The sequence below is a fragment of the Grampus griseus genome (genome assembly GCF_964374135.1).
Source record: "Grampus griseus genome assembly, chromosome: 2".
Lineage (NCBI taxonomy): Eukaryota > Metazoa > Chordata > Mammalia > Artiodactyla > Delphinidae > Grampus > Grampus griseus.
In genome coordinates, this window is record NC_139018.1 from 93,520,042 (window position 1) to 93,541,553 (window position 21,512).

Consider the following 21,512-nt stretch of genomic DNA (forward strand, 5'->3'; position numbering starts at 1 on the left):
GGCTTCTTCCTCTATCACTTCCTTCACTGAAACAGTTTTCACCAAGGTTATTAACATGTTATCATTGCCAAAATAAATATATTTTCAGTCCTTATTTTACTTGAGGTGAGGTATAAGAATGAATCATTCCTTTCTGAAATGATCTCTGGGTATATACTCTCTGGGTATATAAATGGGTTGACCATAAATACTCATTTTCCAAGTAGAGTCTTGGCTTTCCCTATTATCCTAATGTAAATATCAGTAACACACCCTTTCACTCTCAAAAGTGTACTGGCTTGGATGAAAAACTATATGGTCAGCCTATTTATAAAACACTGTTCTTTTCCAGTTACTTCTAGCCTCCCCTATACCTTTGTCTTGCAACACTTACACATCACTCAAATTCTTTCAACAAAAGTTGATCAAATTCAAGAGACTATGCTTAAATTCAAAAGACAGAGTCCAGGGCTTCCCTGGTGGCACAGTGGTTGAGAGTCCACCTGCCGATGCAGGGGACACGGGTTCGTGCCCCGGTCCGGGAAGATCCCACATGCCTCAGAGCAGCTGGGCCCATGAGCCATGGCCACTGAGCCTGCACGTCCGGAGCCTGTGCTCCGCAACGGGAGAGGCCACAACAGTGAGAGGCCCGCGTATTGGGGGAAAAAAAAAAAAAAAAAGTCCAAATAAGTTTTCCATACAATTGTTATTATAGTTAAGTTGCACCAAAGAGGTATGTGCTAATATAACTAGTATAGCCCAATTCAACCTACTTCCCCGACTTCTGACTCCTTAAAAAATTTTAAGAACTATACTCTATGAAAAGGTAATCCACTTGTCACACAAGTACATGATTTTATTAATTAGCAATTTATTTTTATTTCTAAGGTGATAATTATAATTAAAAAATAAATAATATTGATATACAAATATCAGTTTGCCAAACTTACCTACGAATGCGCCAAATTCTACATTATCTCCTTCTGCAGCTTTAGAACAAACAGTTTCTTGATCTTTGGTTATAGTTTCCAAGTGGCTTTTGCAACTTGGCTGGGATGGTGTACTAACAAAAAATTTGGTTGGTGGGGATGATAGATGTGGTATGCTATTAGACGAACTGCCTGATTTTTGATTTTTACTAAACATTTTTAAGGTTTCTACTCCATGTTGTCTCTGTCGCAGTTCTGGAGGAGAGACAGCACTTGGGAATAAGGCACCACAAGAGGAAGCAGCCTCTGGAAAATTGAATTCTTTTCTCTGGGGTATTACAGGTAAATCCTGACCTGATATGTTAAATTGGGAATCTTTTTCATCTTTCATAAAAATATTACAAAGAAAAGGATTATTACTTTCAAGACCACCTTGAGGAAGAGAGGAGCTAAGTGTATTTACAACACTGTGCTTTTTCCATACAGAAGGTCTTACAGGACCATCATCAATAAGGTTTTGAGCCAAATGTTTGGAAATGCTCAATTCTCGTGTGATTTCATTGTGAACTTTGCTAGCTTCTGAAGCTTTCTGGGCAGTGAGTGTTTTTAATGTATCTACAGTCAGGGCCGAAAGATCTTGCAAATGGCCAATTTGAGAATCTAATGATTGTAATGATCTTTTGATATAGTTGACGCGATCTCCAACTTCTTTAATCTGAATGGACATCTGCTCCACTCTGTAAGGGAAACACAGGAGTTTTACAAATGTTAAAAATTAATGGTTTCGAAATATCCGCCTGCCAATGCAGGGAACATGGGTTCGATCCCTGGTCAGGTAACTAAGATCCCACGTGCTGTGGGGCAACTAAGCCCACGTGCTGCAACTACTGAGCCCACAAGCTCTGGAGCCCACACACCATGACTAGAGAGCCCACGCACCATAACGACTGAGCCCACACACTCTTGAGTCCGCACGCCTCAACTAAGACCCAACGTGGCCAAAAATAAATAAATAAATAAATATTTAAAAAAAAGGATCAAGTGCTAATCCTATTATAATAAAAATATAAGATTTTAAAACACACTTTTGTACCATAGGCTATTTATTCCCCCATCAGAGTAACACAAAACTGTGTATTCAGCTACATACACATAAACTACTATTACCATTATTGTACCTACACAAATACCATATACTTTTAGAACGTAGCAAAACTAATGGAAAGAAACATGTTTTAAAATAATTAAGACAGTTTAACTTTTCTCCACCAACTCTTTTCTGCCCTCTGTAACAAGGGTCAAAAAACAGTTAAGAGACTGACTGACTTACATGAAGTCTTAGAAGTAAAGAACTGAACTGTCTCACAATATATTATGTAAAACCATTACTAAACTTACTTGTTTGACAAGCATAAATTGAACAATGACCATGTGTAAGAGACACAACTAAGAGAACCCACTCTGACATAAAATCAGTTATAATTAAAGAGTTTCTGAACCTTTCAAAAGTGACACGAATTCTCTCTTCACTCCCAGAATGGAATTTGTCATCTTTTTCATTAAAATACATCTCAACACACTGCTCTTCAAAATCATGAAGTTTCTTTTGATCTTCTTCTGTTAAAAAAAGTTCTAAGGAGGGAAAAGAAAAAAAAAATCAACAGAGACATCAAGAGAAACTTTAGCTCATGAGTTTTATGTTATTTAGAGTTCATAAGGCTATGTAAATCATCAGCATTTTTTTTTCTTTTTACTGGTGTGTTTCTAAAGCCCTAAACAAGTATTTCTACTTCTTTCTTCACTCACAGTGTGATGTTGGAAGAATAGTTTCCAGTATTTCCTCCTTTTCGAATCTCCTTTTCCTATAAAATACCCTACCCCATCTATCTCTCACACCTTTCCTTCGCATACCCAGGTACAAGAATATAAGAACTGATTTGATAGAATAAAAAGCCACTGTAAAATTTTAGGCAGAGTTTATTATGTCTCACGTAGTATACAGAATGTACTAAAAGTGTTATTGTTTACACAGCAGTCAAAATGGTTTGTAGAACGGCAAGTGTTATGGTTTACACTAGCATTTTAACAAAACCAAATTGAGATGCCATACCAAAAAGGAAGTTTAATACTAAATTTACTTTTATAGATAAACATATTGCACTTTAAATTCTTTTATGTTTAGGCAAATTCAACAAAAGCCTTTACAATAACATTAACCAGTTAAGTCTTCTGAATAAAATTAATACTTAGCTTTCAGGGACTTCCCTGGTGGCACAATGGTTAAGAATCTGTCTGCCAACGCAGGGGACACAGGTTCGAGCCCTGGTCTGGGAAGATCCCACATGCCGCGGAGCAACTAAGCCCGTGCGCCACAACTACTGGGCCTGCACTCTAGAGGCCGCATGCCGAGAGCCTGTGCTCCACAACAAGAGAAGCCACCACAATGAGAAGCCCGCGCACCGCAACGAAGAGTAGCCCCACTTCACCGCAACTAGAGAAAGCCTGCGTGCAGCAACGAAGACCCAACGCAGCCAAAGATAAATAAATAAATAAATAAATAAATAAATGTATTTTAAAAAAATACTTAGCTTTCAGTGTGATACTGATAAGTGATAAAATAAAAACATTTGCCTTAATATATTTTACTTACTTGGTCCATCCGAAGTCTTGTCTTTTTTTCTTCTTTTACATATGCAGCAAAACAGAGAAACTATATGGCTGAGAATGATAAGTGGTGGAGGCAGAACTGGTTTCTCATGATAAGCCATAATAAAATGATAACGTTGGTACTTCCATACAATATTGGAAATTGCCTTCACTTGTAAATACACATTGCTTGAATAACAAAGAATAAAAATAAACAAACTTAGCTAATCACATTTTAAAATTTTAAATACTAAAATTTTATTGTAATTCTACTCTAAACAAGGATTCAAAGGAGTACTCCACCATAAACAAGACTAAAAGGTAAATGCGAAACCGGAAAAAAACACATGCAACAGTATAAGGCAAAGTTTGATACTGCTGAGGGTCTTAATTATAAACTCCCAGAAAAATAGGCAGAAAATATGATTTTAAGCTTTTTAAATTACATATAAATGACAAAAACAGAAGAAAATATTCAATCTGAGTAGTAACAAAATAAGTGCAAATAAAAACAAGACTCTTATGTACTGTCAAATTAGCAACCATTAAAAAGATAATACCTACTGTTAGCAGAGATTTGGAGACACAAGGCCTATTTTGACTTAAATAGAAGAAGTCTGAAATATACATATATTGAATAGTTCTGCTTTTAGGAAAACACTCTAAGGAAATACATAAGGATTAATAAAAAATTTAACCACAATGTGGTTTTGGGGAACAAAAAATTATAAACAATCGAATGGAGCAATATAACATATTGGCTTAAAAATTACAGTCTATATCATGGAATACGAGGTAGTCATTAAAAAACTGGAGAGGGATATTTATTAACGTAGGATAATATTCATGTTTTGCTTAGTTAAAAACAGTATACAAAATATAAGAAAATTATTTTTAAAAAGAAAAAGTGGTTCATATATATAAAAAGGATGTATACCAAAATACTAAGAATGGGATTACTGAAGAATTTTCTATTTGCCTTTCTGTTTTGTATACTGCATGTGTATTCCCTGGCCACCTTGTAATAAATACAAAATAAAGATTAAATTTATAAAAGAACTGTATGTTGAAAGATAGAGTCTCAAATTTAGAATTAATTTGATTTTGAAAATGCATGCTTTCTTATTTGTAATTTTCAAAAATAATTTTTAGTAGTTTAAGCCTCAATAAAATTTTTATATACTTTAAATTTTGTATAGTTCCTTCAAAAAGAGAACTATATATTAAATGATCTCATTACAATAAGCAACCAAATAAAATTCTTACTTGAAAAATGCAATAAGAAGATTGACCATAATGATATACTGTACAAAGAGGTAGACTGCTTGAAGAAATGGAGTCAACCATGTCCCAGGACCACAGATTTCAGTGATAGTGGAATCCTTTGCACAAACTTGAGAAAGAAAAAAAAAAAATTAAAACAGTAATTTACCAGTTACTGCTTCTAGTCAATATTTGTGTACGTTTGTTTGAAGGAAGTTTTGATTATGTACATATCTGTTTCACAGATTCTAGCAAAAGCTTCTGGGCAGGCAGCCATACAAACACCAACTTAACAGTATTCCAAAAGAGAAGAATTTTGTGAAGGATGTGGGTACTATTCTACGACTCTACTCCATACAAGGAAGTATATATTTCTGTATTATGTCTACCCTCCAAGGTAGGGTTTAGCCAGAGGAGCATTAAGAAGAATAAAACTCCCAGATTCAGCCACACATTTCTATAAGAAAAATAACTGAACCAGAAAAGAGTATGATAAACTCATAGTAAATCTACAAACATAATGATTACTGACTTTAGCTTATTATGCCACAAAGGAGGGTTGAAGGAATGGTTAAAGTGCCTCTTAAATATACAATGATTAGATTTGAATTCCTTGCATTTCATTGCCTCCATCTGGAATGTTTCTGAAGCCATAACACAGCTGAATTAAGGAAGGGAAGAGCTTTAATACCCACCAGAGTTACGAGGAATAAAGTAAAATAAATTCAAGTAGGGCAAGGATTTGAATTAAATAGTCTTGAATTAGTGACAAGTTTTATACAAATATTTATAATACACTTAGCACCTGGTGTTTTGTAAGCATTTAAAAAATATACATCATTGAAATTCTCATCATGGCTGTATCATTCCTTTCACATAAAATGGTTTTACGGGCAAACTGATGCATAAGGTCCTTTCACTCCTAAAAAAAATTTTTTTTTTTTTTTTTGCGGTACGCGGGCCTCTCACTGTTGTGGCCTCTCCCGTTGCAGAGCACAGGATCCGGAAGCGCAGGCTCAGCAGCCATGGCTCACGGGCGCAGCCGCTCTGCGGCATGTGGGATCTTCCCGGACCAGGGCACGAACCCGTGTCCCCTGCATCAGCAGGCGGACTCTCAACCACTGCGCCACCAGGGAAGCCCCTAAAAAATTTTATGAATCTATTTCCACTCTATTCAGATTAGTTTGATGAAGCAAATACCCAAGAAAGAGAATGCAGGAGAGTAAAAAACTATATCCAATGCTGTATAACTAAACTAGAGCCACATAAGAAAAAGCAGACAATAAAAACCTGGAAATGACACTAAACAGGAAGCCATTAAACACAAAATTTTACCAGGCTGGTAAAAACCTCACTGTTTTAACCAACATCTCATAACAACTGATGACTACTATGTGACCACCCCCTGATCTAATCACCTATAAATAGGTGGGTAAGGAGCAACACAGAATGGGGGTGATGGAGGAGTAAAGTAAGATGGGTGAGAGAGAGCAAGAGAGAACATGAGCAAACTAACAAAATAAAGATTCTATAACTCAATGTGAAGGTCAGAAGAACATCCTTGAAAGTTGGCAGTATCAACTATGTCCACAAGTTATCTAGCCTTTTTAACTAAAACAACAGAATAGCTTTATGAAGAGAATGTATTCAGAGTTGAATTTTACAATTCAAGAATATACAATCCGGGCTTCCCTGGTGGCGCAGTGGTTGAGAGTCCGCCTGCCGATGCAGGGGTCACGGGTTCGTGCCCCAGTCCGGGAAGATCCCACATGCCTCAGAGCAGCTGGGCCCATGAGCCATGGCCACTGAGCCTGCGTGTCCAGAGCCTGTGCTCTGCAACGGGAGAGGCCACAACAGTGAGAGGCCCGCATACCGCAAAAAAAAAAGAGTATATACAATCCAACTAATCAGTGTAATTCCGTTACCCTTGCCCTGGACAGGTAGACTGAAGCCAATCTGAGCTAATGAGATTAAAAAATAGGTTCAATAGAAGGCATCTGGGAAAGGGACTTTTTCTCCTGAAGAGAACCAATGGAAAACAGTGTCTCTTTCCTCCTGTTGCTTGTGACAGAGTCTTACAATTGTAAAGGAAAACCTGTATGAATCAGACACTTATTATAGAGGACTGGGATGAAAAAGAATGTGTCCTTAGCATGAATTAACCAGTCCCAAAGACCACAGACCACTCTACCTCTGAACTTTCTGTTATGTGAGCTAATGTATGTCCTTATTGTGTAAGCCAGTTTAGGCCAGATTCCATTATTTGCAGCTAAAAAAAATTCTGAAATACTTTTTTTTCAATTAATTTTTGTTATGTTTCTTCTGGGATTAACTAATGTATCATGGGAGGACTTAGGCTAGTGAACAGTTTGATTTGTGAAAATTTGTAATATTACTATAATGCAATTTTGACTTTGAAATATGAAATAACCAAAAGATATATCTGTACACATAAATCCTTACCATCAATTTCATATGCATAAACTTCACCAAAAATCATCCAGTATGGATGAAAAACTATGTCTTTAGCAAGAGTCCAAGATGGTGCTTCGCGAGGATAAAGTATTGCCTTTCTGGGAACACCAAAACTAAGTAATACAAGAGCCATAATCACTACAATGTAGAACATATTGGCCACCTGTTAAAAAATGAACACTGTTAAAATACATGGGAATTTAAACACAAAGACAATTCTTCATCTTAAAAAACAGTTTCTAATGTTCCAACAGATAACTTGAATCTTTGAGTTTCTTTTTATTCCTAGCCATTAGCATTCAAGAAACCTCATCACTACATAAAACTTAACATCCAGGAAATTATGTAAAAACTGATCTGAACATCAGGTAAGTCATAGGCATCTTCTACATAATGAACCATATCACAGGCTCAAACTGGAGTCTGCCTATCTCATGTCCATGAAGATTTTAAAGAAGTAAAGACATAAGGGGCAGATTCAGGGAACCAATTTCCATGAGAGTTCTTTCCTAAAACTGTTCTGTTCTTATACAGGAGGTGCAGACTATCTTTTCTACCTTCCTTTGATAGTATCTTTTGCCCACTTCACAAAAGAAAGGCATTCTTCTCACCCATCGTGAACCCTACCATGGTGCCTTGTCTCCTGGGCTGTGAAAACCTCCTAGGAGGTAAATAAAACAACAAACTGAATTATCAGTATGGGTGTTGAAAAAATTAGTGATACCCGTATCTGGTTAACAAATTCTTTTGCAAGTCACGTAGTTTGCAATTCTTTAATTTCAACAAAATTGAAAAAGAGCCTAACTGAACTATCACATAATAAATCATTAAAAAACAATTTTTATTACTAAATCACAATGTGAATTTTGACATCATTACTCAGGAATTCAAAGAATTAAGTGAAATGCTATAATGAAACTTCAATTTCTATCCACTTATTTATGTGTACAAGTGTTCAGCACTTACATCTAAGAAAGTGAATGTAGTGTCACTCTGGTAATATGTAATAATATTCATCCACAAATAATAATCTAAGGGGAAAATCCCATGGAGATCAAGAGACTACATTTACAATAAATCTGTACTTTAATCTACTATGAACTAACAATAATTGCAGTAATAAATCTATCTAAAAGAAATTACTAAGACATTTTCATATGTTTTGAACAAGTATACAGTGAGAGCAGAAATGGAAGGCAGGACTGTGAAAAGTAAAGAGGACAGTAAGTCTACACTAGATGGAGAAATTATAAAATATTTATTTATAAATAATCATTTAGTCTTGATCCTTTACCTTTAAAATTGTTAGATCTGCCAATAAATTTTTTTAAAATTAAGTTAGAGTTGAGTCCCTGTGACTTACAATAAAAAAATCCCATACACCGCCCAAGATTCAGTTTTTTTCTTTGTAAAATGGTTAAGTAATGCCTTATTTGACCACTTAAGAGAACTACTAAAAGAATATATGTTTTCAATAAACAAAATCTTGGGATAAAAGATTTTTTAAAGGCAAATAATTCATCAAAACATTACTTGCGGCATTTGCTGTAATTTGGAATCCAAATTAAATAAAGAAAAAGCCCAACTCAAAAGTTCAAATCAAAACCCAAACCTGAAATATTCTAAATTTATTCAAGGTCTGTTGGCTGATGATTCAGAGTTCTCTGGATTTCATACCTTTCGCATAAAGCCTATTTGACAATCTTCCTTATATTTGATCTAAATTTAACTAATTAAAATATCTGAATATTCCATTTCTTATATCTAAAATGAGGGTTCCTAGCTTGAATGTATAGGTATATGGAGTGAGTAGGACGAGTTCAGCATTTACCATGTAATTTTCATCAGTCTGATCTCTATTAAAGATGTCAAATGTGAAGATTTCTTCTACTTTAATCTTTCATATCTTTATGAAAGATATGAAGCTGTTTTCTCTGATTAGAAATTCCCTGCTCAGGAAAAATTCCTACCTATTTTCTAAACTTTTTTCAAATACCATGTTCCTTGTGAAAGCTTTGTCTTCACAAAACAGCTTATCATATCTTTCTCTATCTGCTCACATGCTTGTCTTATATACTAGACTGTGAATTCCATGAGGATCTGGACCACGTCTTATTCATCTTTGTAGTCTCAGCTTAGTATAATGCATAACATAACAGATACCCAATGATTAAAAAATGTTAAGTTACTCTAGGAATCTACTACATACTATAAAATCATCTCCTTTATTCATTAAAGCTATACTTTAATGAAGGATTTCTTATACTTTGCAGCATCTACTTTAAGCAGATAATTAGAACATTAACCATCTGAGAGTAATGAAGGAGGTAGAAAGGGAAGATGGCACTAGGAGAAAAGAGATAATGATATGATAAATAAATGGTTAACAAGGGGAAAGACATAATCCTGGTGGAGGGTGGTTCTAAAGAAGATCAAAGGTAAAGAAGAAAATGAAATATATATTTCAGCTCCCTATAATTGGGATGGGAGAACCGGTGGGAGTGTTGGGAGTACATTAGAGGTAAGATTCAGATGGAAATCCAGACAGCTCCACTCTCTCTTGGCTTCCTTACTTTTCCCATCTCCATCTGTTATTAAGATTGTTCACTTTTATACTTCCTGCACCTTCCATTTACTGTATATCACCATTAAATTAACCCAATAACACTAAGTCACTAAATAATCTGGTAGACAATGAGAGCTAGAGTGGTTTTTTGCCCTAAAACTTTAGGCTAAAACCAGTTCCTCCCCCAAAACCTTAACTCCCCTAACTTTTCCTGGAAATATCACTACTTCATGAAAGAATGCAAAATGGATAATAAGTACTTCTTTGATGTGACAAATAATAAACCAGTAATTCTTAACTGGGGAGAGTAGGATACACTCTCCTAGAGGGAAAATGTGTAGTGCGGAAAATCAAGTATAATAATGAAACTCTGTATTCAAAAAATGTAAAAATTTTGTCTTCATGATGCAAAGCAATGCTGATAATCCTGTGAGCTAGTGGGGTTACTTAAAAGATAAATTTAATCTAGAAGACCAATTTTAAAAAGAACTGAGAAACAGCATACACATAATGAGCCCATTTCGATAAAACTATTATATACATTTATTCGTGTGAAGTTTGACACAAATAAACACACGTATTCATATATATGTCTTGAAGGATGGAAAGGTATACATCAAACTGTTAATATTGGATGTCTCTGGAGGGTAGTTTGTCTGCACTTGCTAAAATTTTCTACAATGAATAGTAATTTTAGAATAAGGAAAGAAAAGTTACGTTCACAAAAGCAACAGAAGCATAATAGAGTTTGCCTTTTTCAACTTAAAACCGGAAGTAATTTATGGCAGGAGTAGGCCCAGTACATTTTAGATTTTTTCAGCTCAGTGCATAAAATACTGCACATTAAACCTGACATCTGTATTTTAAAAACAAAACCTGCCAGTTGGTTAAGCCTATGGGAAAGAGCAAAATATTGGGCATATTATATCAGGAAAAGATTAGATGTTCTGGATATAAATTTTAAAAACAGTCTGGGTCAGTAAAGATAGGAGGAAAGAGATACCTAAAGATATAAACCACTGACGGTATTTGTTTAGTTAGCATTATCTTGCAAAGTGCATTAATAAGGGACAAGATTAGTGTGGTGGGTTGGAACTGAGCGTGAGGAACCCTTGTGAGACTTCTTCAGACTGCCCCACTGGTTGAAAATCATCATAATGAACAATCTGACTAGCTGCTTTCAATATCCATACACTGAAAAGTCACTCCAAGATGATAAGGAAAGACAGAGAAATGTCAACCTACTTCTTTTATGGTAAAGAAAAATCAAAAATTGGCGGGAAAACTCTTCAATGGTTTCCCCTATATTTTTCTTCTCTAAAGTCCTAGTTTTCAATGTTCTATATACTCCAAGCTACTACGCCCTGTCTAACCAATTTGCTAACAAACTATACCTCATCACAAAAAAATTTCCAGTCAGTCTGTTCCTTTTTACTCCCATCTCTCTCAAGCTTTCGAAGAATGGCTCAGATTCCACTGCTTTAACAAAAACCTCCACAAATTTCTCTCTTTCCATGAATCCCTATATCCCCTACTCATTAACTTAATCAATAAACCACATTGATAGTTTTACTAATATCTCATATAATTTCCTAAAATACTTTATGTAGGATAGGCTCCTCAAGCTAGATTATGTAACTGTTAAAAATAACTAGAGGACTGATAAAGTCAAAAAAGAGAAATGTGGTTTCACAAAGTTCAGGGACAATATCCTAATAACCAATCTGCACTGTCTTGCGTAACAGTGAAAATATAATAAACATTAAAAACTACTTGGTGAACAATTACAGTTTTTTAATTTATAAGCTGCTGCTAAGGATATAAAAATAAGAGAAAAAAATCTTAACTACCAACCTATGAAAATACAATTAATGTTCAGTATTTTTATGTTGTTTTTTTCCTACTTGAAATGGCTTATCCACCCAACCAACAAATATTTACTAAGGAGGAATCTACTAAAGTGATAAGTATTGAGATACTAGAGATATAAAGGTGACCAACACCAGACAAGGTTTCTACTCCAAGGAATTTAAAGTCTAGAGGAGAATATAAATAATACAATAAGAATGTAGTTTAAAATACAGTTAGACACAGATAAATATTCTGAAGGGAAAAACATGGGTCCCATAAAATTATACAGCAAATAAACTTGATCTAGTTGAAAAAGATCAAAAAAGCTTCCCTGAAAAAAAACATGTTGAAGCCAAGATCTGGAGGACAAAACTAAGTTAATTAATGAAAAAAGCTAAGGATATGAGTGTAGATGAGGGTGATCATTTTACACAGAAAGAACATGAGCTATTCTTGGTTCTCTGATAGGGGCTGTGTTAAAGGAAAAAGATAAAGGGTTTGTGTGACTAGAACACAAATAAGAGGTCAAAAATGGTAAGAGGTGAGACTTAAGAAAGCAAGGAAGATGTTACTACTGGAGGAAACTAGGTAAAGAGTACACAGAATCGTTCTGTATTATTTCTTACAACTGCATGTTAATCTGTAACTATCTCAAAATTTAAAGGGAGGGAGGGAGAGAAGAAGGGAAGGAGGGAGGAAGAAAGGAAGGAAAGCAACAGTCAAATTGGACAAGGCTTATGGGTTTCATTATTAAGTACACTGATTTCTAGCAGTAATGCAAAATCATTAAAAGATGTTTTTAAGAAGGAGAACTGACATATACAGATTTGCATTTTGAAATATTACTCTGGCTATAATATAGATTGAAGACAGGCCAGAGTGCTTGTGAGTAAACAGATTACTATACTACTGCCAGTGCCAGATGATGACAGATTGGGTTTAGGGTAGTGGCAGTAAAGATGAAAAGAAACTCATAGATTGGAGCTGGCAAGTTCATATTTTTCAAATAGCCCTAGCAAGTAACATTTAAAAATTAAAGTACTTCAAGAGAAAACAAATAAAATAAGGTTTCCTAACTTTATCCCCTCAAATATTTTCTTCAAAAGTTAATACCCTGGGCTTTCCTGGTGGCACAGTGGCTAAGAATCCACCTGCCAATGCAGGGGACACAGGTTCGAGCCCTGGTCCGGGAAGATCCCACATGACATGGAGCAACGAAGCCTGTGAGCGACAACTACTAAGCCTGCACTCTAGAGCCCGTAAGCCACAACCACTGAGCCCACATGCCACAACTACTGAAGCCCATGCACCTAGAGTCCATGCTCTGCAACAAGAGAAGCCACCGCAATGAGAAGCCCGCACATCACAACAAAGGGTAGCCCCCACTCACTGCAACTAGAGAAAGACCACGCGCAGCAACAAAGACCCAACTCAGCCAAAAACAAATAAATAAATAAATTTTTAAAAAAGCTAATATCCTTAGGAATGGGTCTATTTGCAATATGAGGCAAATAAACATGAACTATCATTCTCTGGTTCAAGTAAAACTATATTAATAACATATTTTTATGATTTTAAGAAAAAATATCAATAAACCCATGAGTATTGTCAGACACCTCTCAACTTACCATTTTTCCAATCATCATTACATAAGGTCCTGCCTGTTGATTTACAGCTAGAAAATCTAGCAAACGCACATACCAAAATATTATGTTAAGACAGTAAATTAATCTTCCAGCCACAAAAACATGATTATCATATGCATTCTCAAAGTTCCATTTTGCTCCAAATCTTAGTCCAAATCCAATGAAGAAAGAAATTATGGCAATTGTATCACTGATATTGAAGTAATCACTAAACCACACTTTAATCTTCTGGCTTATTTTTCCAGCTTCAGACATAAAGATCTACAGGTTTAAAAAAAAAAAAAAAAAAAGGTTTCATCACTTTCTTCCTATTAAAACATATACCAGAATTCAATTATACTGTCAGAGCAGAATTTTATATATCATTTAATATTTCAAAGTATTTTGACTGTCTTGGCATTTGATCACCAAAACAATTCAATAAGATATCAAAGGCAGATACTTCTTATCCTCATTCTCTATACATAGGGGAAAAAAAGGTAAAAAAAAGACCCACAAATAAATGACCTGCTCAACCAAGGTCATCCAACTAAGACACTGAAAATCCTGGATTAGAACACAATTCTCTAGACTTGGAATGTGAGATACCTATCAAAAGTTGTTTTATTTTTCACTGAAACAACACTAGCATATCCAGGTAGGATCTTCCAAAGGTGCCTTATTTGCAGAAAGTAAACAACTCAATGGTTTAAGTAGCTATACTTAGCTCTTTAATATAAAAAATATTTTAAATTTTTTGTGGGGAATGGTAATACATTTAGAGCTTCAAAATCATAGTGTATCAAAAGTAAATACTGAAAAGTCTCCCTTCCACTCTTCAACCCAGCCAACTAATTCTCCTTCCCACTAGAGGCAATCACTTTTATTACTATCTAATAAATCCTTGCAGAACTGTTTTATGAATAAAAAAATTATATGCAACTTGCTTTCACAATTTAACAACTTAATTTCTTCAAACATGTTAGTAAAACAACAGATTTCATAAACATATGGGCTGTGGCACTCAAAGGCATTTAAAATGCATAAGCTATTAAATTCCTATTATACCTAAGTGGGAGGGAAGTAAAATGCCTTCTATTTTTGCAATTTCATGTACTCTCTAAATGTAGAGACATGAAATAATTCATATGTATTTAAATAACTGTGTTATAAAACAACATTTATACAGGTACTAGATTAAACAGAAAGTATAAAACTTTTTTAAAAACCTTTTTTTCCAAAATCAGGATATTAGAAAATTTACAATTTTAAACTGAAAACTCTGATAGACATAGGGATCTAAATCTAAATGATAATTCAATGGGCAATACAGTACACTTTAGAGCAGTACAACCTAAGAGCAAAGTAAGAATATACTTATAATTTATCTACCTTATTGGCTATATGTATATTTAATACTTTTTGAGAATGGCAAAGAACACAAATATGAATGTTGAGGAAATAAGACAAAAACAAATCTATTTTTTGAGACAAATCATTATCTTTGTAATTGTGACAAAGTTAACCACACAATCTCTATTCTTTGGCCATCACTTTTAGAACAGCAAAACCAAACAATCTATATACTTCAATAACATCACCTACTGGGTGATATAGGTGGGTATATGAATATACTCACCTACATCATGGTTATGTGTGTGGGTATGAATAACATATACCCACACACATAACCAAAACAAAACGTAACACCCTCCATATATACACTAAGTTATTGGTAGGAAAAACTAAAGACATACCTCACGGACTTTCTCAATAGCATAAGTAAAAATATAAGCAATAACAATCCATTCTTGAACTGAAGGTAATTGTTCCATTTGTACAAGAACGACAAATGTATAAAGCATCAGAAATCCTAAGTATGCCAACTAATAAAAAAAGAAAATACAAGATATGAATAAAATTTATTATAAAATACAATTTCTTTACTATGAAAATTTCCAAGCATACACAAAAAAAGAGACGAAATGAGCCCCTGTGAAGTATCTCCCAGCTTCAATCATTAAAAAAGTTTCGGAAGTAACTCTTCTTCCATGCAGACATTTCATTTATCAATCAACCATTTATAAATGGTCCCCAGGGTAAAAGTGTGTTATTCTAGACTTTAGTTGACTTTTTAGTACTTCTCATAGGAAGAATTTTATAATACCAGGTTTATGTTCTCAGTATAGTCCACATAATTCCACTTAACTTATATTATACCTCAAGTATCATACTATAGAACTTCATCACCATCAAGAAACACATAATATGTGGCTCCTCCTTCCCCCAACCAAGTAGTGTTCCTAAGAAAGACAACTGGTATTGGATTAGCCAAACAGTTCCTTTGGTTTTTAAGTAAAAATAAAAGACACATTTTTCATTTTCACCAAGAACTTTATTGAACAACGTAGTCACCCTTTTGTTCCACTACCTTCTGCCATTTTTCAGGCAACTTCATAATTCCATCTTCCCAAAATTTTTGTATTTTTGAGCAAAGAACTGTTCCAGATGCCTTTTACAGTCTCCCAGGGAATGGACATTTTTTCCATTAAGAGAAGTTTGCAAAGGCCAAAATAAATGGAAATCTGAATGTGCATGTCTGGTGAATACGACGGATGAATGAGAACTACTCAGCCAAGCCATAAGAGTTCTTGCCTGGTCATCAAAGAAACATGTGGTCTTGTGGTATCCTGATGGAAGATTATGCATTTTCTGTTGACTAATTCCAGAAGTTTTTCATTGAGTGCTGCTTTCAGTTGGTCTAACTGGGAGCAGTACTTGTTGGAATTAATTGTTTGGTTTTCTGTAAGGAGCCCATAATAGAGGACTCCCTTCCAATCCCACCATATACACAACATCGCCTTCTCTGGATGAAGACCAGCCTTTGGTGTGGTTGGTGGTGGTTCATTTCACTTGCCCCATGATCTTTTCCAGTCCACATTATTGTACAGTATCCAGTTTTCATTTCCTGTCACATTTTAAAAACGGAATATTTTCGTTACATTTAAGTAGGGAATCGCATGCAGAAATACGGTCAAGAAGATTTTTTCCACTTATGTGGAATCCAAACATCAAAGTGATTAACATAACCAAGCTGGTGCAAATGATTTTCAACGCTTGATTTGGATATTTTGAATATGTCGGCTATCTCCCATGTGGTATAACGTTGATTGTTCTCGATGTCTTGATTTGATCATTATCAACTTCAACTGTCTACCTGACCACGGAGCATCGTCCAGCGAGAAATCTCCAGCATGAAACTTCGCAAACCACTTCTGACATATTCAATCAGTCACAGCACCTTCTCCATACACTGCACAAATCTTTTTTTGCATTTCAGTTGTTTTTATCTTTCTTGAAACAATAAAACATAATATGCTGAAAATGTTGCTTTTTTTCTTCCGTCTTCAATATTAAAATGGCTACACAAAAATTCACCAATTTTGATAAGCTTTTTTTAAATGCACACTGATATGACAGCTGTCACAATACAGCCTAACAATATTGTTCTGAATGAAGTTGAAGACAACTAAGTGCTACTACAGCCATCTTACAGAAAAGACCCAACGAATTTTTTGGCCAACCCAATATTTTCTTAGCTCCCAATCACTGAGGTTGAATCCCAAGAAATGTAAACAAATATGGAAAACATTCTCCCTAGGTAAGAGAACATCCCACCTTTGAGACTCTTAACAAGAAAGGTTATAAGGAGATGATAAGGAACAATATATAATAACATTTGAAGAGTCATTTCATTTCAGAGGAAAACCCAGACTCTCTGACCCTTGAACAATTGTGGCTGAGAATTCTCTCATCGTTTTCCTTGCCTCTACCAGTTTTAAAATAAGCCATATCTTTGATTTGAACTATGGTGGAGTAGAGAAGTAAACTGCAATATGCAAAGAAAGAAGAAAGAAATTCCTAGAGCCACCTGAATTGTCCATTTTTAAATAGTTGTTCATACGAATGCAAACATATGAAACCTATGTTATTTCCATTAGTGGAGACAGAATTTGGGGATTATATTAGGTAATTCAGATTTACAATTTCAACATCTGAACAAGATGGAGCAAGAAAATTTTCGTATTGGGAAGGAAGCGTAATGAATTAGTCTCAGGTTAATGGGTATGTGTGTAGGTGAGAAAGCAATGGTTGAAGGAACAAATTCTCAAATGTTCATATTAGCATAAAGTTAACAGAGAACTAACATTTGCATACTTTGGCAATTCAAAAAAACCCTGATAATGATGAAAATGAAACACAACAAACATGACAACAAAAACCAAAAACAACTTAAAAGTTTTCCTGGGGAGTAAAAACTCATTCACTCGGCCCCTGGAAAAAAGTAGGCACCAATCTCATGTGTTTCTCAGATGGAGTCCATTCCTCTATGGACATGTATGCTCTTTAACCTGGTAGTAAAATTTGTTCTTCCACTGGCAAGGGAAAAACCAATTATGTGACAGATAACCAAACATGTACTATGATTAAAGAAATAAGCTATCATACCACTGAAAAATAAAACTATATGAATAATCTAGATTACTTTTCACCATCAACTAACACTGCAGAAAGGTTTATTTCCAAAATTTTAACATTATCTGCAAAATCCAAAAGCACGAAGAAATTATAATTGTGTATCAGAGAACGTACTATTCTTTTAAGCGGAAAATGGATTTCCAGTGATCTAAGTTATATCAAGATTAGTATGGACTCTAAACCAAAGGTACCCTTAAAGCCTATCTTTTAAAAACATTTTGCTGGCTCTGCGGGGACCTGGGCTCCAGCTCCATTCCGGGCGGGGGGTGGGGGGCAGTGAGGGTGGGGCCGCTCCGCCCTCAGTCACTTGGGGGAGAGTGCAGAATGCATGGCCCCACCCCTAGAGGGTTCCTGGAGGGGGTGCCCCAAGCCGGGGGTGGGGGGCGGGCGCCCACTGCGGCCACAGCCCCAGCCAAATAATACCTAAATGTTGGAGTTTGGAGCAGAGAAAGGTTTACTGCAGGGCAATGCAAGAAGACTGGTGGCTCATGCCCCCAAAAACCCAAACTCCTGAAAGGGTTTCAGCAAAGCATTTTTAAAGGCCAGGAGCTGGTTATTCCTGAGACAAAGGATGAGAGAAATTGGCCTTTTCAGCATTTCAAAGTCAACTATGAAAGTTCGGCTTGTGGGTAGGAGCTGGTGAGGGAGATGTGCTGACACCTTTGAAGATATATTCTCAAGATGCTGATGTGTTTCTTCAACATAATATTGATGAAAAAACAACCCAGAGCAGGAGGAAGAACAGGAGGAAATGGCAGCTTCTCAGGCACTGCTGACATTCCAAGATGTGGCCATAGATTTCTCTCAAGAGGAATGGGAATGACTGGACTTTGATCAATGGGAATTGTACAGGGACAGATGTTAGAGAGCTATAGGGATCTGGTCACCTTTTTGGAGCAAAAAAAGGATCTCTAGGATGTAAAGGAAATGGAGACAGTAGCCACATACCCAACTATGTCTTCTTACGACACCCAGATTTTGATGACCACAAAGTAGGCACGGAAGATTTATTCCAAAAAATGCTGCTGGGAAAACATGAAAGTTGTCGACTTGGAAATTTAAACTGCAATAAACTGTGTATGGTCTTAACCAAGAGCTCTATTTTTCAATAACTACAACAGCATTTATAATGGAACAACAAGCTATCCCTGCATTGAATCAGACAATAACTTTGACCAAGACTCAAGTCTTATGAAACATCAGGGCACTGAATTTTCAGAAAACCATTCTAAAAGTAATAAATACAGGAATGTCTTTTATCAAAGCTCAAATATTACTACATATAAGAGGATTCATATTGGAGAGAAGACTTACAAATGTAGTGAATGTGATAAAGGTTTTAATCAGTCTTCAACATCAACTTACTCAACATCAGAGTATTCATACTAGAGAGGAATATTACAAGTGTAATAAATGTAGGAAAGTCTTTAATCAATCATTAAATCTAAGTAGACAAAGGAAAATTCATACTGGAGGGAAACTTTATAAATGTAAAGACTGTGGAAAAGCCTTCAAATGGTGCTCAAAATGTACTCAACATCAGAGAATTCATACTGGGGAGAAACTATACAAATGTAAAGAATGTGGCAAAGCCTTTACCCAGGGCTCAAATCTTAAGCAGCATCAGATAATTCACACTGCAGAGAAGACTTACAAAAGTACAGAATGTGGCAGTACCTTTAATCAGCATTCATATCTTATTCAGCAGAGATCTCATACTGGAAAGAAACCTTACAAATGTAGCCAATGTGGCAAAGCCTTTAACTGGCTCTCAAAAACATCAGAAAATAACAGTAGAAAAAGTAGAAAAAAACCATAATAGCAAAAAACATACAAATGTAGAGAATGTGACAAAGCCTTCAACCAGACCTGTTACCTCGCTCAACATCAGAGAATCCATAGTGGAGAGAAACCCTACAAATGTAATAAGTGATGAAAGACATCAGTCCTAAATGTATACTTCAGAAAACACCTGAAGAGTTCACAGTGGAAAGAAACTTGAATGATGAAAAAAATGTGAAAGTACTTAATCAAAAATCAAATCTAAACAAATATCAGAATACATAGTAGAAAACATTAAAGTCAGTAACTTTTCTGGCATTACTCTAATTGAGAATATTACAGAAAATAATCTAAAGTTAAAACACTTATAAAATTTGTTTGTGGTATTGATCACAGGATCACAGGGAATGATGTTTGGGCAGGTGTAATTATTATCAGCATCTTTTTTATACTGGCATTATTTGAGATTATTTGAAAATAATATTAGGTAGGAATCATTTATTTTTACTACTCCATGGATGTTTAAAGAGCCTGTAATGTAAAATGTACAATGAAAATCTAAATGGAGATGACATCTGTTATTGATTTAAATCATTCCTATAGATCACCATTAGTTAAGTGTTCAGGGAATCATTCTTTGTATTAAAGACAGAGGATCACTGTAAATTTTAAATAGTTGTGACCATTTGCTTTTAGGATAAAAGGATGTTAATTCATTAAAATCTTGATAAACATTCATTAAATCAACAGAAAGTCATGAATATAAGTTGGCATATTTGAAACAAATACATCTTCATCAATAACTAAGAAAAATACAGGTAACCCTTCCATAAGAAGTTATAAAATTACTGTACATCCATGTTTACTAAATAACTAGGCTTCTTTGTGTAAATCAAAAAAATCACAATTCTCAGATCATTCTATCCAAAGAACAAGAATTCTTCTGAATTACTGTAATCTGTATTTTGATAGAGAATCATAGATGGATTGTTAAAGGTTTATTTAGACCATGTAGGAACTTAATACGTTAACTAATAAAACTGAATGGTTTTTAATGTGGTAAAAACAATTTTTGCTCAATTTTAAAATATACCATGTTACTAATTCAAAAAGATACATGCACCCCAATGTTCATAGCAGCATTATTTACAATTGCTAAGATATGGAAGCAACCTAAGTGTCCATCAACAGATGAATGGACAAAGATGTGGTAAATATATACAATGGAATATTACTAAGCCATAAAAAAGAATGAAGTTTTGCCATTTGCAGCAACATGGATGGACTTGGAGGGTATTATCTTAAGTGAAGTCAGACAGAGAAAGACAAGTATTGTATGATATCACTTATACGTGGAATCTTAAAAATACAACAAACTAGTGAATATAACAAAAAAGAAGCAGACTCACAGATACAGAGAACAAACTAGTAGTTACCAGTGGGGAGAGGGAAGGGGGGAGGGGCAATATAAAGGTAGGGGATTAAGAAGTACAAGCTATTAGGTATAAAATAAGCTACAAGGATATATTGTACAACATGGGGACTATAGCCAATATTTTATAATTTTATAAATGGAGTATAACCTTTAAAATTGTGAATCACTATATTATACACTGTAACATATAGTATCAATTATACTTCAATAAAAAAAATCATACCGTGTTAAACCAGAATTTTACAATTGGTGCATGATAAAAGGCATAAAACTTCCGTGTGATTGGAAGCTTTTTTGATTTTATTTGTATCTCCAATTCATTCTTCCCTTCATTCCTGTCCAATATTCTTACTTCTTTAAATACTTCCTAAAATAAAAAGAACATTTATTGTACATTTATTCACAACAAATTTATATTTACT

General features: G+C 34.9%; 1 protein-coding gene across 1 annotated transcript in view; it reads right to left on the reverse strand.

Annotated features, from left to right (window-relative positions):
- TRPM7 (transient receptor potential cation channel subfamily M member 7) overlaps positions 1–21,512 on the reverse strand; it is a 122,138-nt gene that overhangs the window by 29,803 nt on the left and 70,823 nt on the right. The window contains exons 19-26 of the mRNA XM_082681130.1: positions 21,314–21,457; positions 15,092–15,220; positions 13,338–13,616; positions 7,281–7,455; positions 4,821–4,947; positions 3,559–3,743; positions 2,408–2,540; positions 930–1,645 (exon numbers count right to left, since the gene is read on the reverse strand). Of these exons, the coding sequence (XP_082537256.1) occupies positions 930–1,645; positions 2,408–2,540; positions 3,559–3,743; positions 4,821–4,947; positions 7,281–7,455; positions 13,338–13,616; positions 15,092–15,220; positions 21,314–21,457 (1,888 nt within the window). The remainder of the gene's footprint in view (positions 1–929; positions 1,646–2,407; positions 2,541–3,558; positions 3,744–4,820; positions 4,948–7,280; positions 7,456–13,337; positions 13,617–15,091; positions 15,221–21,313; positions 21,458–21,512) is intronic.